Genomic DNA, 20,329 nt, shown 5'->3' on the forward strand with positions numbered 1-20,329 from the left:
TTTGTCTGTGTTTTTAAAACAGATTTGTCATTTTGTTCTTCTTCTTAAAGCTAAATTTGAGTCTAACATGGAAAGCCGTCTTTGGATTTTCGGAACGCATGAAGGATACTATAGTCCAAAAAAGGAATGATCTGAAGCCAAACTGACCAACGATGGCAAAACATGAAAGTAAGGAAGCAGTAACGGAATTCAACAACAAATCTTGAAGCTAAGGCAGAAATATAATGCCCTATCTTGTTCAATAAAACAGCCCAAATGAGCCCGAATAGGGTCAAGAAACTTTCGAGGAAAAATTATGAGACAGTTGGTTTAAAACTATCAAAAAGGCATGATTTTAGATCCAGGTATAGCGCCGCTGTGTAGTGCTGCATTTGCCCTTAACGTATTTGCACTCTATTCCAAATGAACGGATACTATAGACCGTTTATACAGTAAGAGTAGCGGTCATAGATTATTGTATAGTTGCACAGCGACTTTTGGGGAAGGGGAGATCCTTGAAGCAATTTTTAGTCCCACGTCTTCAATTGTCCATAATCAATACGAAGGTGGGAATTTCTTCCATATTCTCCCTTTATTTGGAGGAATTTTTAAGAAATAAGTGCACGATATAGGTACTGAAGGATAATAGCCCCCTTCTTATTGCAAAATTGTCAGTTTTTGACAGAAACCAGTATTTTCCAAAATCAAAACAATGTGTTCAAAATTTTGAAAAATTTTGTAGTTGTTTTGCCGTTGAAGTAGCACTTGCTTCTCTGAAAGCAATAAATTATCTATTTTCTGTATTTAATGTCTTTTGTATTTGGTACCTATAAATTTTGTTGGTGATAACCTCATGTCAGCTATTATAGCAAATAAAACAAAATTGTGGTTTTTTCTGTTCTGAATGAAAAATTTTGTAGAGATTAAGTTGAACCATCAAGTTGTATATTACTTACAGGCCGACAAATAGACACCATTAACGAAAATATCAGTTTATGTATTAACTATTATGTTATTTATAGTTACGGTTGACAACCCTTTTTACATCCGGGCACACTCTTCCTCAGTCCTCAAAGTAGCACTTAGTCGGGATACGCAGTTTCTTGCCTCTCATCTTATAATGGACTATTCTCTTTTGGTTGGTGTTGATGATAAAAATGATGAATTCGTCATCGGAATAATTGATTATATGAGGACTTTTACTTGGGATAAAAAGTTGGAGACTTTTGTCAAATCCTCAGGCTTGCTTGGTGGCCAAGGAAAACAGCCAACAATTGTATCTCCTGACATCTATAGAAGCAGGTAATTATCTATCTAGATATTTGACATGGTTTTTAAGGGAAAGTAATATAGAATTAGTGTGAACATATGTCCCATTCTTTCTCGTTTCCCGTCTCCACGGTACCTTTCTTTTCTTTGCATTTTTCAATAGAATCAAGACTGTAAACTTTAAATTCAATACTTATAATTTTAAGAATTTTATAGTTTAGATATATATCATGGTTTATCAAAGGGATCGATCTTAAGAACAAAATCTGGAAGCTTCTTTAAGAAAGTTCTCCATATATTTAATATAAGGTTCCTGTATTAATGGGTGATGGAAACTGGATTTGGTAATTTTATTTTTCATTCACATTTTTATTTACCCACGATTATTTTTAATTCAGTTATTTTGTTTTTATTTTATTATTATTGTTATAATATCTATTTTATTATTATTGTATAGGCTATTTATCTTAATTTATTTAGAATAGATTTTATTAAATATTTGATTTAACAGGCAAGTAGTTACGGGGACTTTCGTGCGACCAAAAACCCTCATAAGTTTTTTCTCTAGCGGAAAGTGTTGTTCTTTATTTATTCGCGAATATTGAAAATAAAAATTGAAATTGGACTTAATAGATTCTAATTTCTAAAACTCTTGGTATATCCCCTTTATTGGTGGAGTTGTAAATTAAAAAAAAAAAATAGTATCTTATATAAAACACACTTTATTGCCTAATGTTACATAGCCTACTACTATTTTGAAGAAAGTTATTTCTTGTGAAATGTCATCCATTGCCTCCTAAAATCGTAGAATAAATTAGCTTAAAGCTGACATGAACAAGTCCGTCTTTAAAAAAGAATTAAATAATGCAAGGGGCTGCAAAAAAAAACCCAGAAATAATAAAAATCCAAAGTAGTAGTGCTTATTAAAGGTCAGTACAATAAGATGTGAGGAAACTTCTAGCAGCAAAGTCATGGGTTAAAAAGACTAAAACATTTCACAAAGAAATTAAGATATCTCTCTGTTGCTGAAATGAAATTCTTTTGCAGCAGAAATCTACTGGTATTCGTTCTATTAAGTCTAATATTTTATTTAGTTACCAGGTTGTCGTGGCAGGGATGAATTACATGAAAGTTAAATTCAGCTGCCTCCCTCCTCAATAGCTTGCTATTCACGCTAAAGTTTTTAGCACTTTTAAAAAACCTTCCTATTCTAATTAAACGGTCCTTTTATTTCAGGAGTCGTTCTTAAAATATTGGGACAAATAGTCAAACCTTAGCGTAAAGAGCGAGGTATTGGGGAGGGGGCAACCCTTCATATGCGTAATAATTTTTATTCGTTTTGAGTTTTAATGGTGCTCCTTACTTTAAGTTGAATAAAATTTTTTTTTTTTTTTTTTTTTTTTTTAATTAAGTAAGCAGTCAATACTAAGCTATTCTGTAAGGGTACCATATCACAAAATTAATAGCTAATTTGTCTCCAAACTTAAATTAATTCTGGTAACTCCTCATAACACCATCGCAAACTATCAGAAGACTAAAAGACCTAACTTAGTTCTATGGACACACCAGAAAAAAGAAACTGGTAAAATTAGAAATATTTGAATCCAAAAAAAGACGACTTTAATAATTTGCTTCTTTTGTAGGGTTTTGATAAATCCTTTAATTTTTGGACTAATATCCTTTCAAAACTAACCATTTTTGACAGTTTTGAGCATGGTTATAGAAAATGTAGGATCTATCAGTCTTCCTTAACAGGTATCACATCTAGCTTTTTGCCCATTTCTATTTATCTATAAACTTTATTTAAATGTATTCATAAATTCTTAGTAACAGAATTCAGTATAATGAAAGGTCCCTCTTGAAACTCTGTGACCGGGATACGAAAGTTAGCATATTATTGGATTTCACCATAAACTGTTAGCAGTAGCTAAATAATGTAAATAACACATAAATATATTTATATATAAAATGCAGATATAGAACTACAATGTAGAATCTTACTACTATAAATATAATATGGATATTTTATTATATTTGAATAGATTGGGAGGGGGAGGAACGTGCGTAGCTGTGTTTGCCTCGGGTAACTTTGTGCTGCAGCGAGTTTTCAGTAGTAGCAGTAGTAGTAGAAGCACCTTATTGTTTTATATAATAATAATACACCAAACCAACTTCAAACGAAAGAACAACAACAACAAAACAACTGCACTGCAATATAGTTTTTCCAAAGTGATAAATTGTGGCTTATCTAAAAAATGTTAACGAGGAAAACTTGTTTTAATTGTTAAGCTTGTCTGAAACACACTTTAAAAAAAAACAACATACCTGTGCCAAAAACGATTATGATTTTCAACTGTTGATGAGCAGTAGCCTACATAGTGTTACATTTACTGAACAGGACAACTTCCTGATTTAAGTTTATGACTTTAAATTCAACACTCTAGTTTTATGTCATTTCTTACATTTAATTCCCCCCCCCCCCTCACCCACGATCTGTTAATCTTTCTAGATTTTGGAAAATGCAATTTTTCTGTATTTTCATAGAAAAGTGGCTTTGTAAAAGTGAATTTTTAAAATAGTATTGAGGGAGGATTTTACCCTGGCGGTATTGTGAAAAAAAGAGAACAGTACCAAAGTAAATGTCATTTGTATGGCCAGACCTCAAAAATGGAAGTGATCAGACCAAGAAGACTCTATCTTTTACCTTAGGGAAGATATACTCAAAAATTGTTACGCCCTGTTCCTGCCCCTGGTACTGCCTCCAGGACATCTTCGTATTTCTTATTCACCAACTGGTGGTTAATGTTTGGTGAAAATGAGCTTGATTTTAGTTATTTGATGTCAATTTTTTAATCATACAATGATTTTCAACCTTTTTTTTATAATAAATGAATGGTTTGTATCATAACCCACTATGTATCATCCCATGTTTCTTTATGTACCACCCCCCTGGTATTTAGTGGGACAACTGGTACATGCAGGGACTCTCCCCTTTTTTTCAGTTGAAAAATCAAAAATCTGAAAAAAATCACATTCTATTTTTCTGATAATAGGCTTTCATTTGGTCTATAAATCAATTCGTTAGTCAACGATTTGATATAATTTTTTTTTATATTTAAAAAAAAAACTCCCGGTATATCACTACCCAACTTTCTGTATAGTTGACATTAGTTCTACGATTTTCTGTTTTTGTATAAAAATATTCGCTATCCGTAAAAACAAATAGATATTCATATATTTGATTTCTTGTTTTATAGATTTATACACCCAATATGGCTTCTAAAAAAAGTAAGATTGTTGATGAAAGACGGATTTTTAATGAAGCATGGGCACATTTTTATTTTTTATTGAAGTTAGGGAAGAACCTTTGTGTCTAATCATAAATAAGGTTGTGCCTAAGTAAAGAACTATGTTGATTAATTACTGAAACTTAATATTTATTACTAGATTACTAGAAACTAATATTTATAGATTTTTTTGGTTGGTCTTAGAACAGGGCACTTCGTATCGAAGGAGTTGTAGAAACTTCGAAAAGGGCTCATTCGATTGGAAATTGGAATGGCTTGTGCCCTTTTTAATAGTCGAAAGTGATGGGAGGGCAGCTTACGCCCCTCTCACGCCCACCATTTCCCCAAACACATCTAATCATAATTTTGAGACAGCTATTTTGTTCAACGTACTTGAAAAGTCCGGAAATTATGTTTTGTGGATGACAAACCCCCACACCCCTCAGGGCAAAGGTTGTAAGTTGTGCCCTGGGGGCGTACAAGGTTTTTATAGAAAGCGCTGTCGTAGAAACTTCAAAAAGGGTTCATTCAACTGGAAATTGAAATGGCTAGTGCCCTTTTTAATAGTCGAAAGTGATTGGAGTACAACTAACCCCCCTCTCACGCCCACCATTTCTCTAAACACATGCAATCAAAATTTTAAGATATCAATTTGGTTCAATGCAGTTGAAAGTATTGGAAATTAGGTCTTTCAGGATAATACCCCACCCCCACATCCCTTAGGGCAAGGACCGTAACTTATGCCCTTGGGCATATAAGGTTTTTATAGAAAGTGTTGTGATAGGAACTTCTAACAGTACTCATTCGATTAGGAATCAATAGTTCCAGTGCCCTTTTTAATAGTAAACACTAACCGGAGGGCAACCAACTCCCCCCCACGTCCATAGTTTTCCAAAACACATCAATTAATAATTAGAGATAGCCATTTTTTTCAACGTAGTTGAGAGTTAAAGAAAATAGATCTTTAAGGACGGCAACCCCCCCCCCCCACAGCCCTAAGGGCGAAGGTTACAAATTATTCTCAGGGGGCATATAAGGGTTTTATAGAAAGCGAAGTTGTAGAAACTTAAAAAAGGGTTCATTCGATTGGAAATTGAGAGAGCTAGCGCTCTTTTTAATAGTTGAAAGTGATTGAAGGGCAACAAACCCCCTCTCACGGCCAATATTTCCCGAACACATTCCATAAAAATTTAGAGATAGCCAATTTGTTCAACGTAGTTCAAAGGCCCAGAAATTTTGTCTTTTAGGATGACAAACCTCCACAGCCCCTAGGCCAAAGGTTGCAAGTTATGCCCTGGGGGCATATAAGGTTTTTATAGAAAGCGTTGTTGTAGAAACTTCAAAAAGGGCTCATTCAATCGGGAATTCAGAGGGCTAGTGCCCTTATTAATAGTCAAAAGCCATTGGAGGGCGAATGCCCCCCCCCACTCACGCCCATCATTTCCTCAAACAGTTCCGATCAACATTTTGATATAGCCATTTTGTTGAACGTAGTTCAAGCGCCTGGAAATTATGTCTTTGAGTATGACAACCCCCCTCCCACAGCCCTTAGGGCTAGGGTTGTAAGTTATGCTCTGGGGGCATATAAGGTTCTTATAGAATGCATTATCGTAGAAACTTCAACAAGGGCTCATTCAATTCGGGATTGAGATGGCTAGTGCCTTTATTAATAGTCATAAGTGATCGGAGGGCGAATGCCCCCCTCCCCACGGCCATCATTTCCCCAAACACTTCTGATCAACATTTTAATATAGCTATTTTGTTGAACGTAGTTGAAGGGTCCGGAAATTATATTTTTGAGTATGAAAACTCCCCTCCCCCCACATCCCTTAGGGCTAAGATTGTAAGTTATGTCCTGGGGGCATATAATGTTTTTATAGTAAGTGTTGTCATAAAAACTTCAAAAATTGGTAATTGGATTGCGCTAGTGCCGCGGTCAATGTTTGACAGCGATTGAAGGGAGAATCACCCCCGCCCCATGTCCATCATTTTTTTGAATATTCATGGTCAACATTTTGATATGGCCATTTGGCTCCGCGTTGTAGAATGTTCTGGGAATTATTCCTGTGGGGATGAAAATTCTTCCCTCGTAGCCTTCAGGACAAGGGTCCTAAGGGTTCTGTCGTAAAATCTTGTCGTAGAAGCTTCAAAAAGGGCTCATTCGATCGGAAATTGAGAGGACTAGTCCCTTTTACTGAAAAAAATTCTTTTAAATGTTTTCACTTTTATAACTTTAAGAAATCAAAAAAGAAATATAACTTGAAGCGACATTATGGCACTGAGCACAAAACTAAACTTGACTGTCTTGAAGGTGAATCTCGAAAAAACAAAATCATTAGCTTGAAATCGTCCCTCAAAATCAGCAGAAAATCTTTAACGTTGTGCAAGACAAAAGCGAATCAGCTGTACGTACCAGCTACAAAGTGGCAGAAATAATAGCAAATCATGGTTGCCCATTTACTGACAGCGATCTTGTAAAAGAGTGTGTCTTGGCTATTGCGGAGGAAGTATGCCCGGAAAAAATTATTTGAAAACATTAGTCTCTCTGCTAGAACTTGCACTCGCCGCACCGAAGACTTAGGTACTAACTTCTGTGAACAGCTTAAGGATAAAGCACAGTCTTTTACGTACTTCTCTCTTGCGATGGACGAAAGTACGGACGTGTCGGATACGGCACAAATCTTAATATTTGTACGAGGAATTGATGAAAACTTTCATGTATATGAGGAACTATTTAAAATATGCGGTCTTGATGGAACTACAAAGGGAGAAGATTTATTTCACCACTTTGAACAAGCCCTTGTTTTATGCGGCTTGAGCTGGAATAAATTAATCAGTATCACCACGGACGGCGGGAAAAACATGAGCGGTCATAATAAGGGTATCGTTCGAAGAGTCAACAGCAAACTTCTAGAGTCTGGATCTGAAGTTCCGTATACATTTCACTGCATTGTTCATCAAGAAGCATTGTGTTGCAAGGTTATCGTGGAAAGAAATAATGGATACCGTTATATCTGCTATTAATTTTATAAGAAAAAATGGGCTTGTTCGTCGCCAGTTTAAAAAGTTTTTGGAAGAGGTGGAAGCTGAATACGGTAACGTGATGTATTACTTTGAAGTTAAATGGCTAAGCCGAGGAGCAGTACTTCAGCGATTTTTTTTTATTTAAAGAAAGAAATTTGTAACTTCATAGAGATAAAAGGAAAGGTAATACCCGAACTTTACAACAACCAATGGGTTGTAGATCTTGGGTTTTTAACTGATTTGACTTCAGAACTGAATCTACTCAATACAGGTTTAGAAGGAAAAAATAAATTGATTTGCCAGATGTATTCAGATGTTAAGGCATTTGAAATTAAACTAACATTATTTATCAAGCATATCGACGAAAGAAAAGCTCGATTATCTTCCAAATTGCAAGAAAGCACTAGTAGAAGCTGGTATAAATCTTGTTTGGCAAAATACTAAAATGAAAAGTGCATTAATACAACTTCAAACTGAGTTTGAACAACGGTTTGCTGATTTCAAAAAAATTTCACTTAGGATGGATATTTTTGAAAACTCCTTCGTAGTGGATATCAATAATGTACCAAGTGGTTTGCAAATCAACGTGATAGACTTGCAAAGTGATAACACACATATAACAGCTTTTAAGGAAAAAAACAACTTTGTGGATTTCTATGGAAGTTTGCCTCCTGAAAACTACAAGGAGTTAAAAAGGTTTGCTCAAATAATTACTATGTTTGGTAGTACATATATTTGTGAGCAAACTTTTTCAATTCTGAATTATCAAAAAAACAAACACTGTTCTCGGTTATCGGATATACATTTATATGCAATACTACGCCTGTCTACTACAAAAATGCAAACTTATGTAGAAAAACTTGCAAGTCAAATGTAACAACAAAATCTCATTGATTGTATTAACTACCATAAATGTCGTAAAAATATATATTAAGCGTTTTATTTTTAAGCCTAAAATATGTGTATATAAATATTGCAGATGCACTCTAATCATTATAGTATACCTACACTACTAGCCTACATTACAGTGTAATGATATGAGACCTAAGTGCGGCCCGCATAATATCCCCGCGTAAAATTTCGGCCATTTTACAACAAAAGGTTGCCGACCCATGCTTTGATTGATTAAATTGAAAAAACAACATAACTCTACATTTCCCCCTCTCCCTTAATTTCCGAGAATTGACACCACTTTTGGGACTCCAGTATACATTACTTGTGAACGGTGAAAAAGCCATATCACTGTTTAATACAATGAACATTCCTCTAGTTTTGTACGTCTTCAGCTTAACAATTAAAACAACTGATTCTAATTTATTAGTTCTACTTGGTGTCTTTCAACATTCCCTGAAAGTTTCAAATAAATGCTATTGCTTGATCTGTAATTTCTGAGATATTGCAAATACACTCTTTTGACAACCAGAATGCATGTAGTGTCTTCTAGGGTCGTAGTAAGTTCAACAGCCCCCTCAATATTCTCAGAAAGTTTCAAATTCACACCCTTAATTGTTCCTTAGATATTGTACACACTATTTTAACAAGCTGGATGTACAAAGTACCTTTAGATTTAATTCAGTATCCCCAGAAAGCTTCATCTAAATACCATTAGCCCATCCTGTGATTTTGCATATGCGCCCTTTTGACAACAGTAATAAACATAGTTGTATTTTAATTAAGTTCAACATCCCCCTCAACACTCTCTGAAAGTTTTGACCTATTACCCTCTGCTATTCATAAGATATTGCAGACATGCAATTTTGACAACCAGGATGCATATGGTGTCTTTTGAGTTAGCTCAGCATCCCAATCGATATTTCCTAAAAGTTTCAACTTAATAATGTTAGTCGTTCCTAAGATATTGCAGCTACACCCATTGGCAACTGGTCTGCACATACTGTCTGTAAGTTCAACATTCCCCTCAGAATACTCCAAACGTTTCAACTTTATATCATCTCTAACCATTCTTGGAATGTCGAAAATATACCGTTTTGACAACCTGGATGCATATAATAATGCCATTTTGACAAGCAGGATGTAGCTAAACTCTTTTGATTTAGTTCAATAGTTTCAGTCATAATGGTGGAATTTGCAGTAGCATTTACAATCACAGTCGCATCGCAGCATTAGTTTCAGTAGTCACAGTCACAAGCAATAGCAGTTGCATTCATGAGTTGTCACATTTGCAGTCGCAAGTTGTAACGGTTGAAGCTGCGAGTAGTCACACTCGCAAGTGGCAGTTGAGTTGTATTCGTATTCACAGTCGCAAGTTGTTCCAGTTGCAGTCATTAGTTGTTTGCAGTCACAAGTATTCACAGTCTAAAGTAGTCGCAGTCACTAGTAGTCATAGTTACAAGTAGTAAAAGTTACAGTCGCAAGTAGAATTTGTCGCATCCACAGTCACAAGTAGTTCCTGTCGCTAGTATTCGCAGTCACAAGTGGTTACAGTCGCAAGTATTCAGAGATGTAAGTAGAAACAGTCACGAAAAGCCACAGTTGTAATTGCAGTCGCATTCATAAGTAGTCGCAGTAGCCGTTGAAATTAGTCGCAGTCACAAGTAGTCACACTTGCAAGTAGTTGCAAGCAGCCATAATTGCAGTAGCTGTCGCAAGTAGTCGCAGTTGTAGTCACAGTAGCAGCAGTAATGGTCCAGAAAGTCTCAAGCCCATACCCTTCACTGCTCTTGAGATATTGCAGGTGCGCCCTTTTGATAACCTGGGTGCACGTACTGTCTTTGATTAGCTTGAAATTCCCCTGAACACTCCCTAGAGTATCACCTTAATGCCCTCAGCCTTTTCTGGCACACCCAGGATCAAAATGACCCCCCTTTTCAATTATAGATCCTGTATATAAACAATGGACAGATTGCATTATTTACAGCCCTTTCCCTGGCAGCATATTCATGTTACAATGGAAGAGTACCATAGGAATGAGCTTCTCTCGGCAAAAAGCAGGAGTTTTTTTAGTCTCTTTCGCAAAACGTTAAAATGTGGATTTAAGTCCCTTATCAGCACAGCACGGTTTCACCAATAAACTAGTAATTCTTGCTTGTTTTCGTTTTAACATCTGATCACAATTATCATTGGTCCAAAAAGTCCAGGTGATTCAATTCTTTCGGGTAAAATTTACGCTATAACACCTCTAACATCATCTATCCCAAGTACTGGTGTGATCAAGGGTCCTATTGTCAGTCAGCAGACGATTTATGGAGAATTTAAAAGGGAGTGAGAGGGGGAACAAGTTTTCTCAAATTTGTAACCTATATAGACCGTTTTTCGCACGGAAAATGGTAGTTTACCAATTTTCAGAAAACTTGTAATGTCTTTTTTTAGGGGGAAAAAAACTATATAGCTGTGCAAGCATATACGATTATTGCTTGTTTTAATAAGAGTGATTTTAAATCTCTCGGAAAAGGTCGATAACATGCTTTCCCAGGTAGAGCAACTATTTTAGAGACTGAGGGGCTGTTTAGGGCATTAATTTTACCTTTTTCTGTTTTCTCCAATAAACAAAATAATCTACAGTTTGATAAATATATATATAAACAGAGCAGGTCCACAAAAAAGAAAACCTACTTCGTGTTTCTATTTTGTTTTTCGGTAATAACCAAACTTTATTCTTCACTTAAAAAAAGCTGTTTAAACAGCGGTTTTTGGTTTACCTGTATGCAGACAAACTTTTCCTATGAATTTGGGAGAATTTTTTTAGCAACAAGTATAAAAAAGTAAAAAACGTATCACAAGTATAGCCGTTTTATAGGCAATGTTACGAAACTCGGCAGTTTTCATTGACGACACAACTGAATTTGGGAGAATTTACCAGAGACTCATTTTTGCAATGATCCTTACGCAATATATATATATATATATATATATATATATATATATATATATATATATATATATATATATATATATATATAATCGTATCACAAGTATAAAAAAGTAAACAACTTATCACAAGTGTAGCCGTCTTATTGGCAATGGTACGAAACTCAGCAGTTTTCATTGACGACACAACCAGGGTTGCCAACTTTTCGGGCCATAAATATGTCCCTTGAGTATCCAAAATTATGTCATTTTTAGCCAAAATATGTCCATATTTCGTCTTAAATATGTCCAAAATATGTTCATCTTGAAATCTCAGAACCTAAAGGTTGTTTTTCTTATCAATTGGGATATTGACCAAAATACGCTATGGAAACATCTTTCAAAGCGGCCAGTCAACATCAAATATATTGAAAACGAAAAAAACCATTTAATACAAGCACAAAACTCATAAAAACAAGTGAACACTAAAAATAATTTGTGGGAGCTTAAGATTAGTCTTCTAGCGAGAATCATCTTGAAAATTATGTTCAGCATGAGAGTCAGCCTTATTTCTTAGTTTGCTAGCTATTTGCCAATCGGAGTTTTTCTTGCGCATTGCAAAAGGTATAATCCAGGATTCCAGCGACGTTCCGGAACGCCAAATCAGTTGCTTCACATACATTGAACAACTAGTCGTTTGCACTAGAAGACCATTCCATAATTTGGTTTTGAGGTTACCAAGTAGCGTAAACTGTCTTTCAGCAGCTGCTGAAGAGTGTGGCAGGCCACATAACGTTAGCATAAAATCATAAAGATCCTTGTATTTTTCTTTGTCCTTGGCATCCATACATTTTCTTAGGGCAGACCAGAAAACTGATGGATTTGCTTATTCAGAACGGAAATTAAAAGTTCTAGTGCCCTTTTTCAATGACCAAAAAGAATGGAGGGCAACTCCTCCGCTCATTTTTTCCCAAAGTCACCGAATCACAATTTTTAGATAGCCATTTTGTTCAGCATGTTCGAAAAATATAATAACTATGTCTTTGAGGATGACCCCCACAGTCCCCGGGGGACGGTCTGCAAGTTATGAACTATGTCCAATGTTTACATTTAATATTGGTTATTGGGAAGTATACAGATGTTTTCAGGGCAATTTTTTTCTGGTAGGGGTCGGGTTTTACGTGGGAGGATCTTTCCATGGAGGAAGGGACATTGCTATGAAGGAGGCGCCGGATTTCCCAGCATTATTTAAAAAAAACAATAAGAAATTAAATAAAAAACAAGTTTTTTAACTGAAATTAAGGAGCAAAACCAAAACTTAAAAGAAACAGAAATTAATACGTACATGAATGGGTTCGCCCCCTATTCATTACCTCGCTCTTTGCGCTAAATTTTTTTTTTTTAGTTTCATCAGAGCTATTTATTCTAATTAACGACATTTGTGATTAAGGGCCATTCTTAGAAAACAGAAAGAAAATTTGAACTTTGGTACAAAAAGTGAGGTATTGACTAAGGGCTACATAAGTTAATTTGTAAGTTACCTCAGATCAAAAGTACACGAAAGCCATTTACCAAAAAAAGTAAAATTAATATGCAAATTTCGGTATAATTATTTATGTACGGTGAGCCAACATCAAAGCTGCATTAACTCAAAAACGTTCAGAAATTAAATAAAAAAAAAACAAGTTTTTTTTAACTGAAAGTGAGGAGCGATATTAAAACTTAAAACGAACAGAAATTATTCCGTATATGAAAAGGGCTGTCCCCTCTTCAAATATATATATATATATATATATATATATATATATATATATATATATATATATATATATATATATATATATATAGATAGATAGATCGTGTATTTCAAAAAGCCCAAGAGCCATACACACACAAAAAATATGAAAATAGAAAAATTACCACAGAACAAATTACAAACACACATTAACATGAATACATAGCGAAAAATACCTTCTGGTAAAATACCAAAAAAAATAACTTTAATTCCATATAATTAATAATAATTAATTGTAAAAACGTTTCCTTCTTTTTAATCCCTTCTCTATGTACGCACCAATACGAAATATTGTGGTTGGATTGCTACTTTGTAAGATATTTGGAAGCAGCAAAACAATCCCATGTAAGTAATTTTCCCTTAAATCAGAGAGCACCGGGCACTTTCGGAGAAAATGGTCCAAATCTTCGTCCTCATCCCTACAAAGAGGACACACATACCGACCATCAGGATGTACTATCCCCCTGTCGAACAACACCATTTGCCTGCTCTGGATTGGAAGGCAATTTGCCCTAAGCTGAATCCATCGACATAAAATCATAGCCGGTAAATTGAATTTAAAATAAATTTCCTCTCCAAAACTAGGTTTAACCTGATTATAATGATTCAATATAGCAGAATTTAAAACCAGCCCTTGCCAATACTGAATTTCTTGACACTCTAAGATAAATCGTACCTGGCTTACTAAATTTGTTGGTAGATCAGGGGAACCAAGACCGTCATTCCATAAGTAAGCCATTCCCACACTTTTTAGTAATGACCTAATTTGGGATGGCCACGACCTTTTCGAATCATAGCTCAACATCTGATAATAAGCAGCACTTACTAGTCTGTCTTCATTACACCTAATGATCTTCAACCAAAATCTAAGCATCAAAATAGACCTACGTAGTTTTAACGAAAACAGGCCCATATCACCTTTCAGAACCTGTGAATGAGTTGTCTGATGTAATCCAAATAGTCTTTTATAATACTGGACCTGGAGTGACTCCAACTTCTGCGCTACTTTTCCGCCCCAAATCTCTGCTGCATATTCTATTGCTGGATAAACTTTTGTATTAAATATTCTTTTCTGCAATTTTAAGTTTTTAATTCCCATTATCGTCGGATGTCAAAAAATTGCCGACATCAACTTCACTCTTTTCAACATTCAGCCTTAGTTTTTTCATCTGCAAATAATCATCTATAAGACTCAAAAGCGTCTGCAGATCTTGCGGTGTGCTAGCCACCAAGGCAATATCATCTGCAAATAATAGTAGTGATAGTTTATGGGTCCCTAGACTAACATTCGGAGCCCATCTATTCTCTAGATAATCATCAACATCATTTATAAAAATGTTATACAATTTAGGAGAAAGAGTGCTGCCTTGTTTTACACCCAGATTAATATTAAAAAACCTAGAAAACCTGTTACCAACTAACACGATTCCACTCACACAAATATACATACTCACTATCAACCTCACAAACAAATGAGGGAGGCCAATTCTAACCAGGGCATCCTTTAATAGCTCTCTGTCGACACTGTCGAACGCCTTGTGGAGGTCTAGAAATCCCACATAAAGACAAGTTTTTCCCTTTCCGTATTTATCAATGAATGCCTTTAAAATAAATATTGTATCTACCGTCCCGTACCCTGTTCTGAAACCTCCTTGTTGTTCATGTGTTATATTATTTTTATAATATATATATATATATATATATATATATATATATATATATATATATATATATATATATATATATATATATATATATATATATATATATATATATATATATATATATATATATATATATATATATATATATATATATATATATATATATATATATATATATATATATATATATATATATATATATATATATATATATATATATATATATATATAGCGAAGTGATTCCACTATGCTTTCCCTCCTTAATGTGCAAAAATATAGTAAAAATTATAATTATTTTCTATGCATTTTGCCATGCATCACTCTTTTTTTCAACTAGTATAACCGTAAATCAAATAAATGCTGACGAAAGCAAGAAACGGGAAAACATATAGGAATAATACAATTCTTCTATCTATACGTTTCCATATTAGAGGCGCTATATATATATATATATATATATATATATATATATATATATATATATATATATATATATATATATATATATATATATATATATATATATATATATATATATATATATATATATATATATATATATATATATATATATATATATATATATATATATATATATATATATATATATATATATATATATATATATATATATATATATATATATATATATATAGAGTGTGTGTGAGTGATATAGGTGTGATATATATATATATATATATATATATATATATATATATATATATATATATATATATATATATATATATATATATATATATATATATATATATATATATATATATATATATATATATATATATATATATATATATATATATATACAATTGAGCTATATCACCTAACATTTAATTTTTACTTACTTAAATTTCTCCCAGCTCCTTTCCCGTGATGAAAATTTTCAAACTGAAGGAATTTACCCCGGGTGTTTGACAACTTGGCTTTAGTTTTGATTTCAGACCATCAACAATCGAAAGGTTTCATTTTCTTAACTTTTCATAGAGGTCTTTGTGTGACGTTCAGAAGCCGGAAGCAAGTTTATATGAAAAAGGCGACAGCTTGTCTTTTATCTTGACCGTGGCGAGTAAAAATCAGGGCTAATAATACCATTTATAGGTGAAAGAATTGTGAAGGCATTTTCAAAAAGCTTGCTTCAGGGAAGAGCAAGCAATCCCGGAAAATACAATACAGAGCTTAAAAAATAAGTAGATATAAGTTTTAGCACTAATTTAGTTATGAGTGACATTATTTTATGAAAATCATTTGTTTTACGTCATGAATATGGAAAATCTGCCCACTCTGTTTCCCAAATGTCTAAAATTCTCCGTTTTTGTACCTATTATGTCATTATGTCCGGTCACAGGGAAATTTGTCGTTTGAATATAAAATATGTCCTGTTGGCAACCCTGGACACAATTCTCAGTAATGCACGAACGTCTTGAGTCTTCTGAGTCAAGATGTTCCGTAAATAACTTTAGCCAATACTTTTTTCCGATTAGTTTAATTTGTCAATTCAAAATTATTTTGCCAGGTGCTTCAATTTCTGTGAGACAGTGATTAGCCCCCCCCCCTTCAGGTTTGATTCCAAATAGCATCATTTCTTCTTTCAGAAGGTATGGATAAAATTGCTGAAGATCTGGAAGATGTAACCAGATGGCACAATAATAAAACATTCTATTGGTATATTAAAAAATTGGAAGAGAATAGTCAATTTGAACTTATCCAAGTTAATTATCGATAAATGATTATACATTCGTTCGGTTTTATGTCCCTGTGACAATTCAAATTTTTGTTGTGTGACAAGGAAACCGGTTCTAAAATGTATGCTTCACTATCGTAAACTAAGTTAGTACTTCCCTTTTTCTAGCATATTTTCTTTCTAAAAATATTTTTAGTTGGAGAGTTGTAGTTGGAGAACTCAGCTTTTGACATAAAAAATTGTGTACTTTGAAGGCGTTAAAACTATTTGACTTTTACAGACAACTGCTCATCAATAACACTCGATGAGCCCAAATATATCTCATTTTTCTGGTTTTTTTTTAATATCTAAGCTATATAGCTTAGAGCCTTTTAATTCACCATAGGTCCAAGGGTATCAATTTGGACCCTCCGATCACATGGATCAAAAGTTCTTGCCTGATTCTGATTTGAACAATGTTTAGCATGTCCACATTTCTACTAAAATATTTGCCTGATGCATCTATTTTAAATGGACTACTTTTGTAATTTTAGGTCCTTTCGCCTAACACACGGGCCCAACTCTGATTAAAATAAACCTGTCTTTTGAAATTATTTGCTTGGTGTTTTTTTTTGGACTTGTGCATTGCAGTGATAACCTCAGATATGTAAAGAACAAGCCCAAAAATCCTCAAAACCAAAACCTTTAAAACTTTAGAAATTAGCTACTGAACATTTTTGGATTTTGAAACTCTATATTGCAATATTGGCCTCAGACTTGTAATCAGCGAGCTCAGAAATCCATGAGTGTTAATTTTGATGGAAACCAAACATCATTTGTTAAATATGCACTTAGTGTGTTCTGATATCCGACTCTGGTGCGACACTGGGCTCATATTTTTAACCAACTAAAATTGTTTTAATGGAAACCAGCATCTCCGCTATGGTAGCTCAAAGCGTGCTAGGTTATTCAATGTACGATTTACAGTCAGGGCAAAAAAAAAAATAAACTTGAAATATCTATGTCTTAAATATGAATTATGAAACTCGACACGCTGGTAACTTTGTGGTCCTGCATAGAAGTGGAACCAGGGCTGGATTCAATGCCATGTTTTCAAGAGGGTTTTATAAAAGTAAGTTAAAGAATTATTTGTTAAGGGTTCCTAGTTTTTACGATTTTTTTTTTTATTAACAAATGGGTCACAAAGAAAACATAGAAATCTCCATATAATACTAACAAAACAAAACTGCATGTAATACTAACAATAACAAAATAGGTCCCGACGCATATTAGCGTGTTTGGGATGACCCCAAAAAAAGGGACATTTCAACTACTTATACACTAATACACTTCCTCGAGGGGAATATTACTCTTTGACTCCTCCTCCCCTCCCCCACCCCGACTAAACAATGAATCAATATTCTAAAGATAATAAATTTTTATTTACAGGGAACTTAAAGGAACCCCACACTCATACTCTATGATTCATCATGCTTCCTTTCATATACCGACAATCGCCTCAATCAACACACAAAAAAATTTTTCTTTTTAACACTCACACGCATATACTCACTTCCGAATCAATCACTTAATCCATATCTACAATACTGGTTAAAACAAATACATCGCAAAGAAGCCCGAAATTCCTCAAGGGCCTTCTTACCTTTTACTTCCACCGGCCTGTTCCAGGCTTCAGGACTATTATACCTAATAGAAATTTTAGACCTGGTAGTAACTGGAACCGGCGTTCTTACAAATTCAACATTTCTAGTTTCATAACTATGTTCCCTTTCATTATAAAGTTCCGAAAAACATGCAGGTAACAAATTAGAAAAAAAAATTTATACATAAACAAATTTACATAAAATTTAACCAAACCAAAAAATGATAAAATTTTTAATTGGTGATGCCTCGATCTTACCGAATTCTGGGACACGTCATTGGTCAAAACTCTTACGGCTTTATTTTGTAACACACGGAGCGGATACAAATGGCTAGTGAACGTTGACGACCACACTGTAACACAATACAGCAAATATGGATGAATAAGAGAAAAATAGAACATTCTAATAACCTTTTTGGGAAAAAAAAATTCAGCTTCCGCAGAGTTCCCACATTTTTGGCTAATTTAGTACTTATAAATGCAATATGATCTTTAAAACTTAGGCATTTATCTACCATTACACCAAGATGCCTTACAATGCTTGTCCGTTTTATGCTTCCATTTACTAACTCAATTTCTTCAATCCATGGATAGTAATTTGCACTTCTGCCGTATAAAATGAACATTGTTTTCTTCTGATTAACAAGCAGTTTGTTCACTCGCATCCACCTCTTGATTATCACCATTCCTTGTTTCATGCCATTTTTCAAATCCGCTTCTGTTTTCGTAGCCATTGTAAACTGAGTATTATCAGCAAAACTTGGAAGTATTGCTCGCACCGGGCCATCAGTGTACCTTGGAGTTGACAGTTGTTTGAGGCATCCATTTGGATCATTAATGTACACAAGAAATAATAGGGGACCCAACACAGACCCCTGTGGCACACCGCACTTTACTACCATCTTTTCTGACAGGACTGTGCCCAGCCGTAGTCTTTGCGATCTTCCTTCAAGGAATGAAGCAATCAATATCAGACTTTTAAAACGAATTCCAGCATTTTCAAGCTTAGCCAATAAAATCTTATGATCAACACAGTCAAAAGCCTTCATAATATCTAGAAAAATTGAACCCACCTTTAAACCTGAATCTAGGCACTCGTTAACAAATGTTGTCAAAAATAATAAAGCATGCTCTGTAGACATATTATTATTATTATTATAGAATGGACCGATCGGACACTGAATATGATTTTTTCGCTTGTATTATGCTTGTTTTTCCTTTTCTTGTTTTTATTATGTTTATACATCTTTCTAATAGTCTAGTGTACATAGCCAACCCGCTGCAAGTATTTTTGTAACTCTTTTGAAAAGCTAAATGTAAGCTAGCTGATGTTTATTTCGCTTTAAAGAATTAAGTACCAATTTATTACTAAGCTCGAAAACTATGGTGAAAGTTGTTTTTCACCGTGTCATTATTGTTCACGTTTCCAACATAAGATTATCTTTTAGATTTTGTGATGCCATGTCTCGTTACTTCTTGGCTGTTCCTGACCGATGGACTGGCCTGTCATCAAACGCAGATTGTTAGTTTTTTGCTTCTCTTAAAGAACTATTGAAGAAGAAAAAGTTGATAGATTGTCTGTACCTGTGTGTTTGGATTTCTTTTGTTTGATTAGAGAGTGCTATGGAATCACAAGCACGTAATGATTCCAGATGGTTTATTTTTCGTCCTTTTTTTGTGTTGGAAACCCAGTCGTTTGATATCAACGTTGCAAAATTTCAAATTATAAATATATTTTATTTTTTAGATCAAACCAGTGGTTATACTTTATACTAGGGTGCTTATACTTTTTGTTCTTTGTGACTATCAACATGAGTTACTTATAAATGATTGTTCACCCTTCCTAAATGTAGCCTTGATGTTTAAAAATGAAGGATAAATTTACTTTTTTAAGTAAGACAGTAAACTTTGCTTAATTATTAGTTACTTGATAGTAGTATGACGGTAATTAGATAATTTCCTTTTGCAATGGTGAATAGATTGCACAACAGACACGAATTTTACAGAGACAGCATTGCTTCCGAAGATCAGCAAGGGTTTTACACTCTTCTCAACAAAGGTGTTTTTAACCCTTAAAAGGCTTATAGGCCGATACCTTGCAGTCTTTACCAGTAAAATCGTCACGAGACAAGTTTCAGGCCGCTACTAAAAACGGTCATAATT

General features: G+C 34.1%; 1 protein-coding gene across 2 annotated transcripts in view; it reads left to right on the plus strand.

Annotated features, from left to right (window-relative positions):
- Nucleotides 1–19,982, plus strand: part of fab1 (1-phosphatidylinositol 3-phosphate 5-kinase fab1) — a 191,218-nt gene extending 171,236 nt beyond the window's left edge. For both annotated transcript variants that reach the window (XM_089097957.1, XM_089097958.1), the window contains exons 22-23: nucleotides 1,002–1,281; nucleotides 19,615–19,982. In XM_089097957.1, coding sequence (XP_088954083.1) covers nucleotides 1,002–1,281; nucleotides 19,615–19,693 — 359 coding nt within the window. In that variant the 3' untranslated portion in view covers nucleotides 19,694–19,982. The remainder of the gene's footprint in view (nucleotides 1–1,001; nucleotides 1,282–19,614) is intronic.
- The last annotated feature ends 347 nt before the right edge of the window (nucleotides 19,983–20,329 follow it).

The sequence above is a fragment of the Artemia sp. Qi Xiang Cuo genome, chromosome 12 (genome assembly GCF_049724085.1).
Source record: "Artemia sp. Qi Xiang Cuo chromosome 12, ASM4972408v1, whole genome shotgun sequence".
NCBI lineage: Eukaryota > Metazoa > Arthropoda > Branchiopoda > Anostraca > Artemiidae > Artemia > Artemia sp. Qi Xiang Cuo.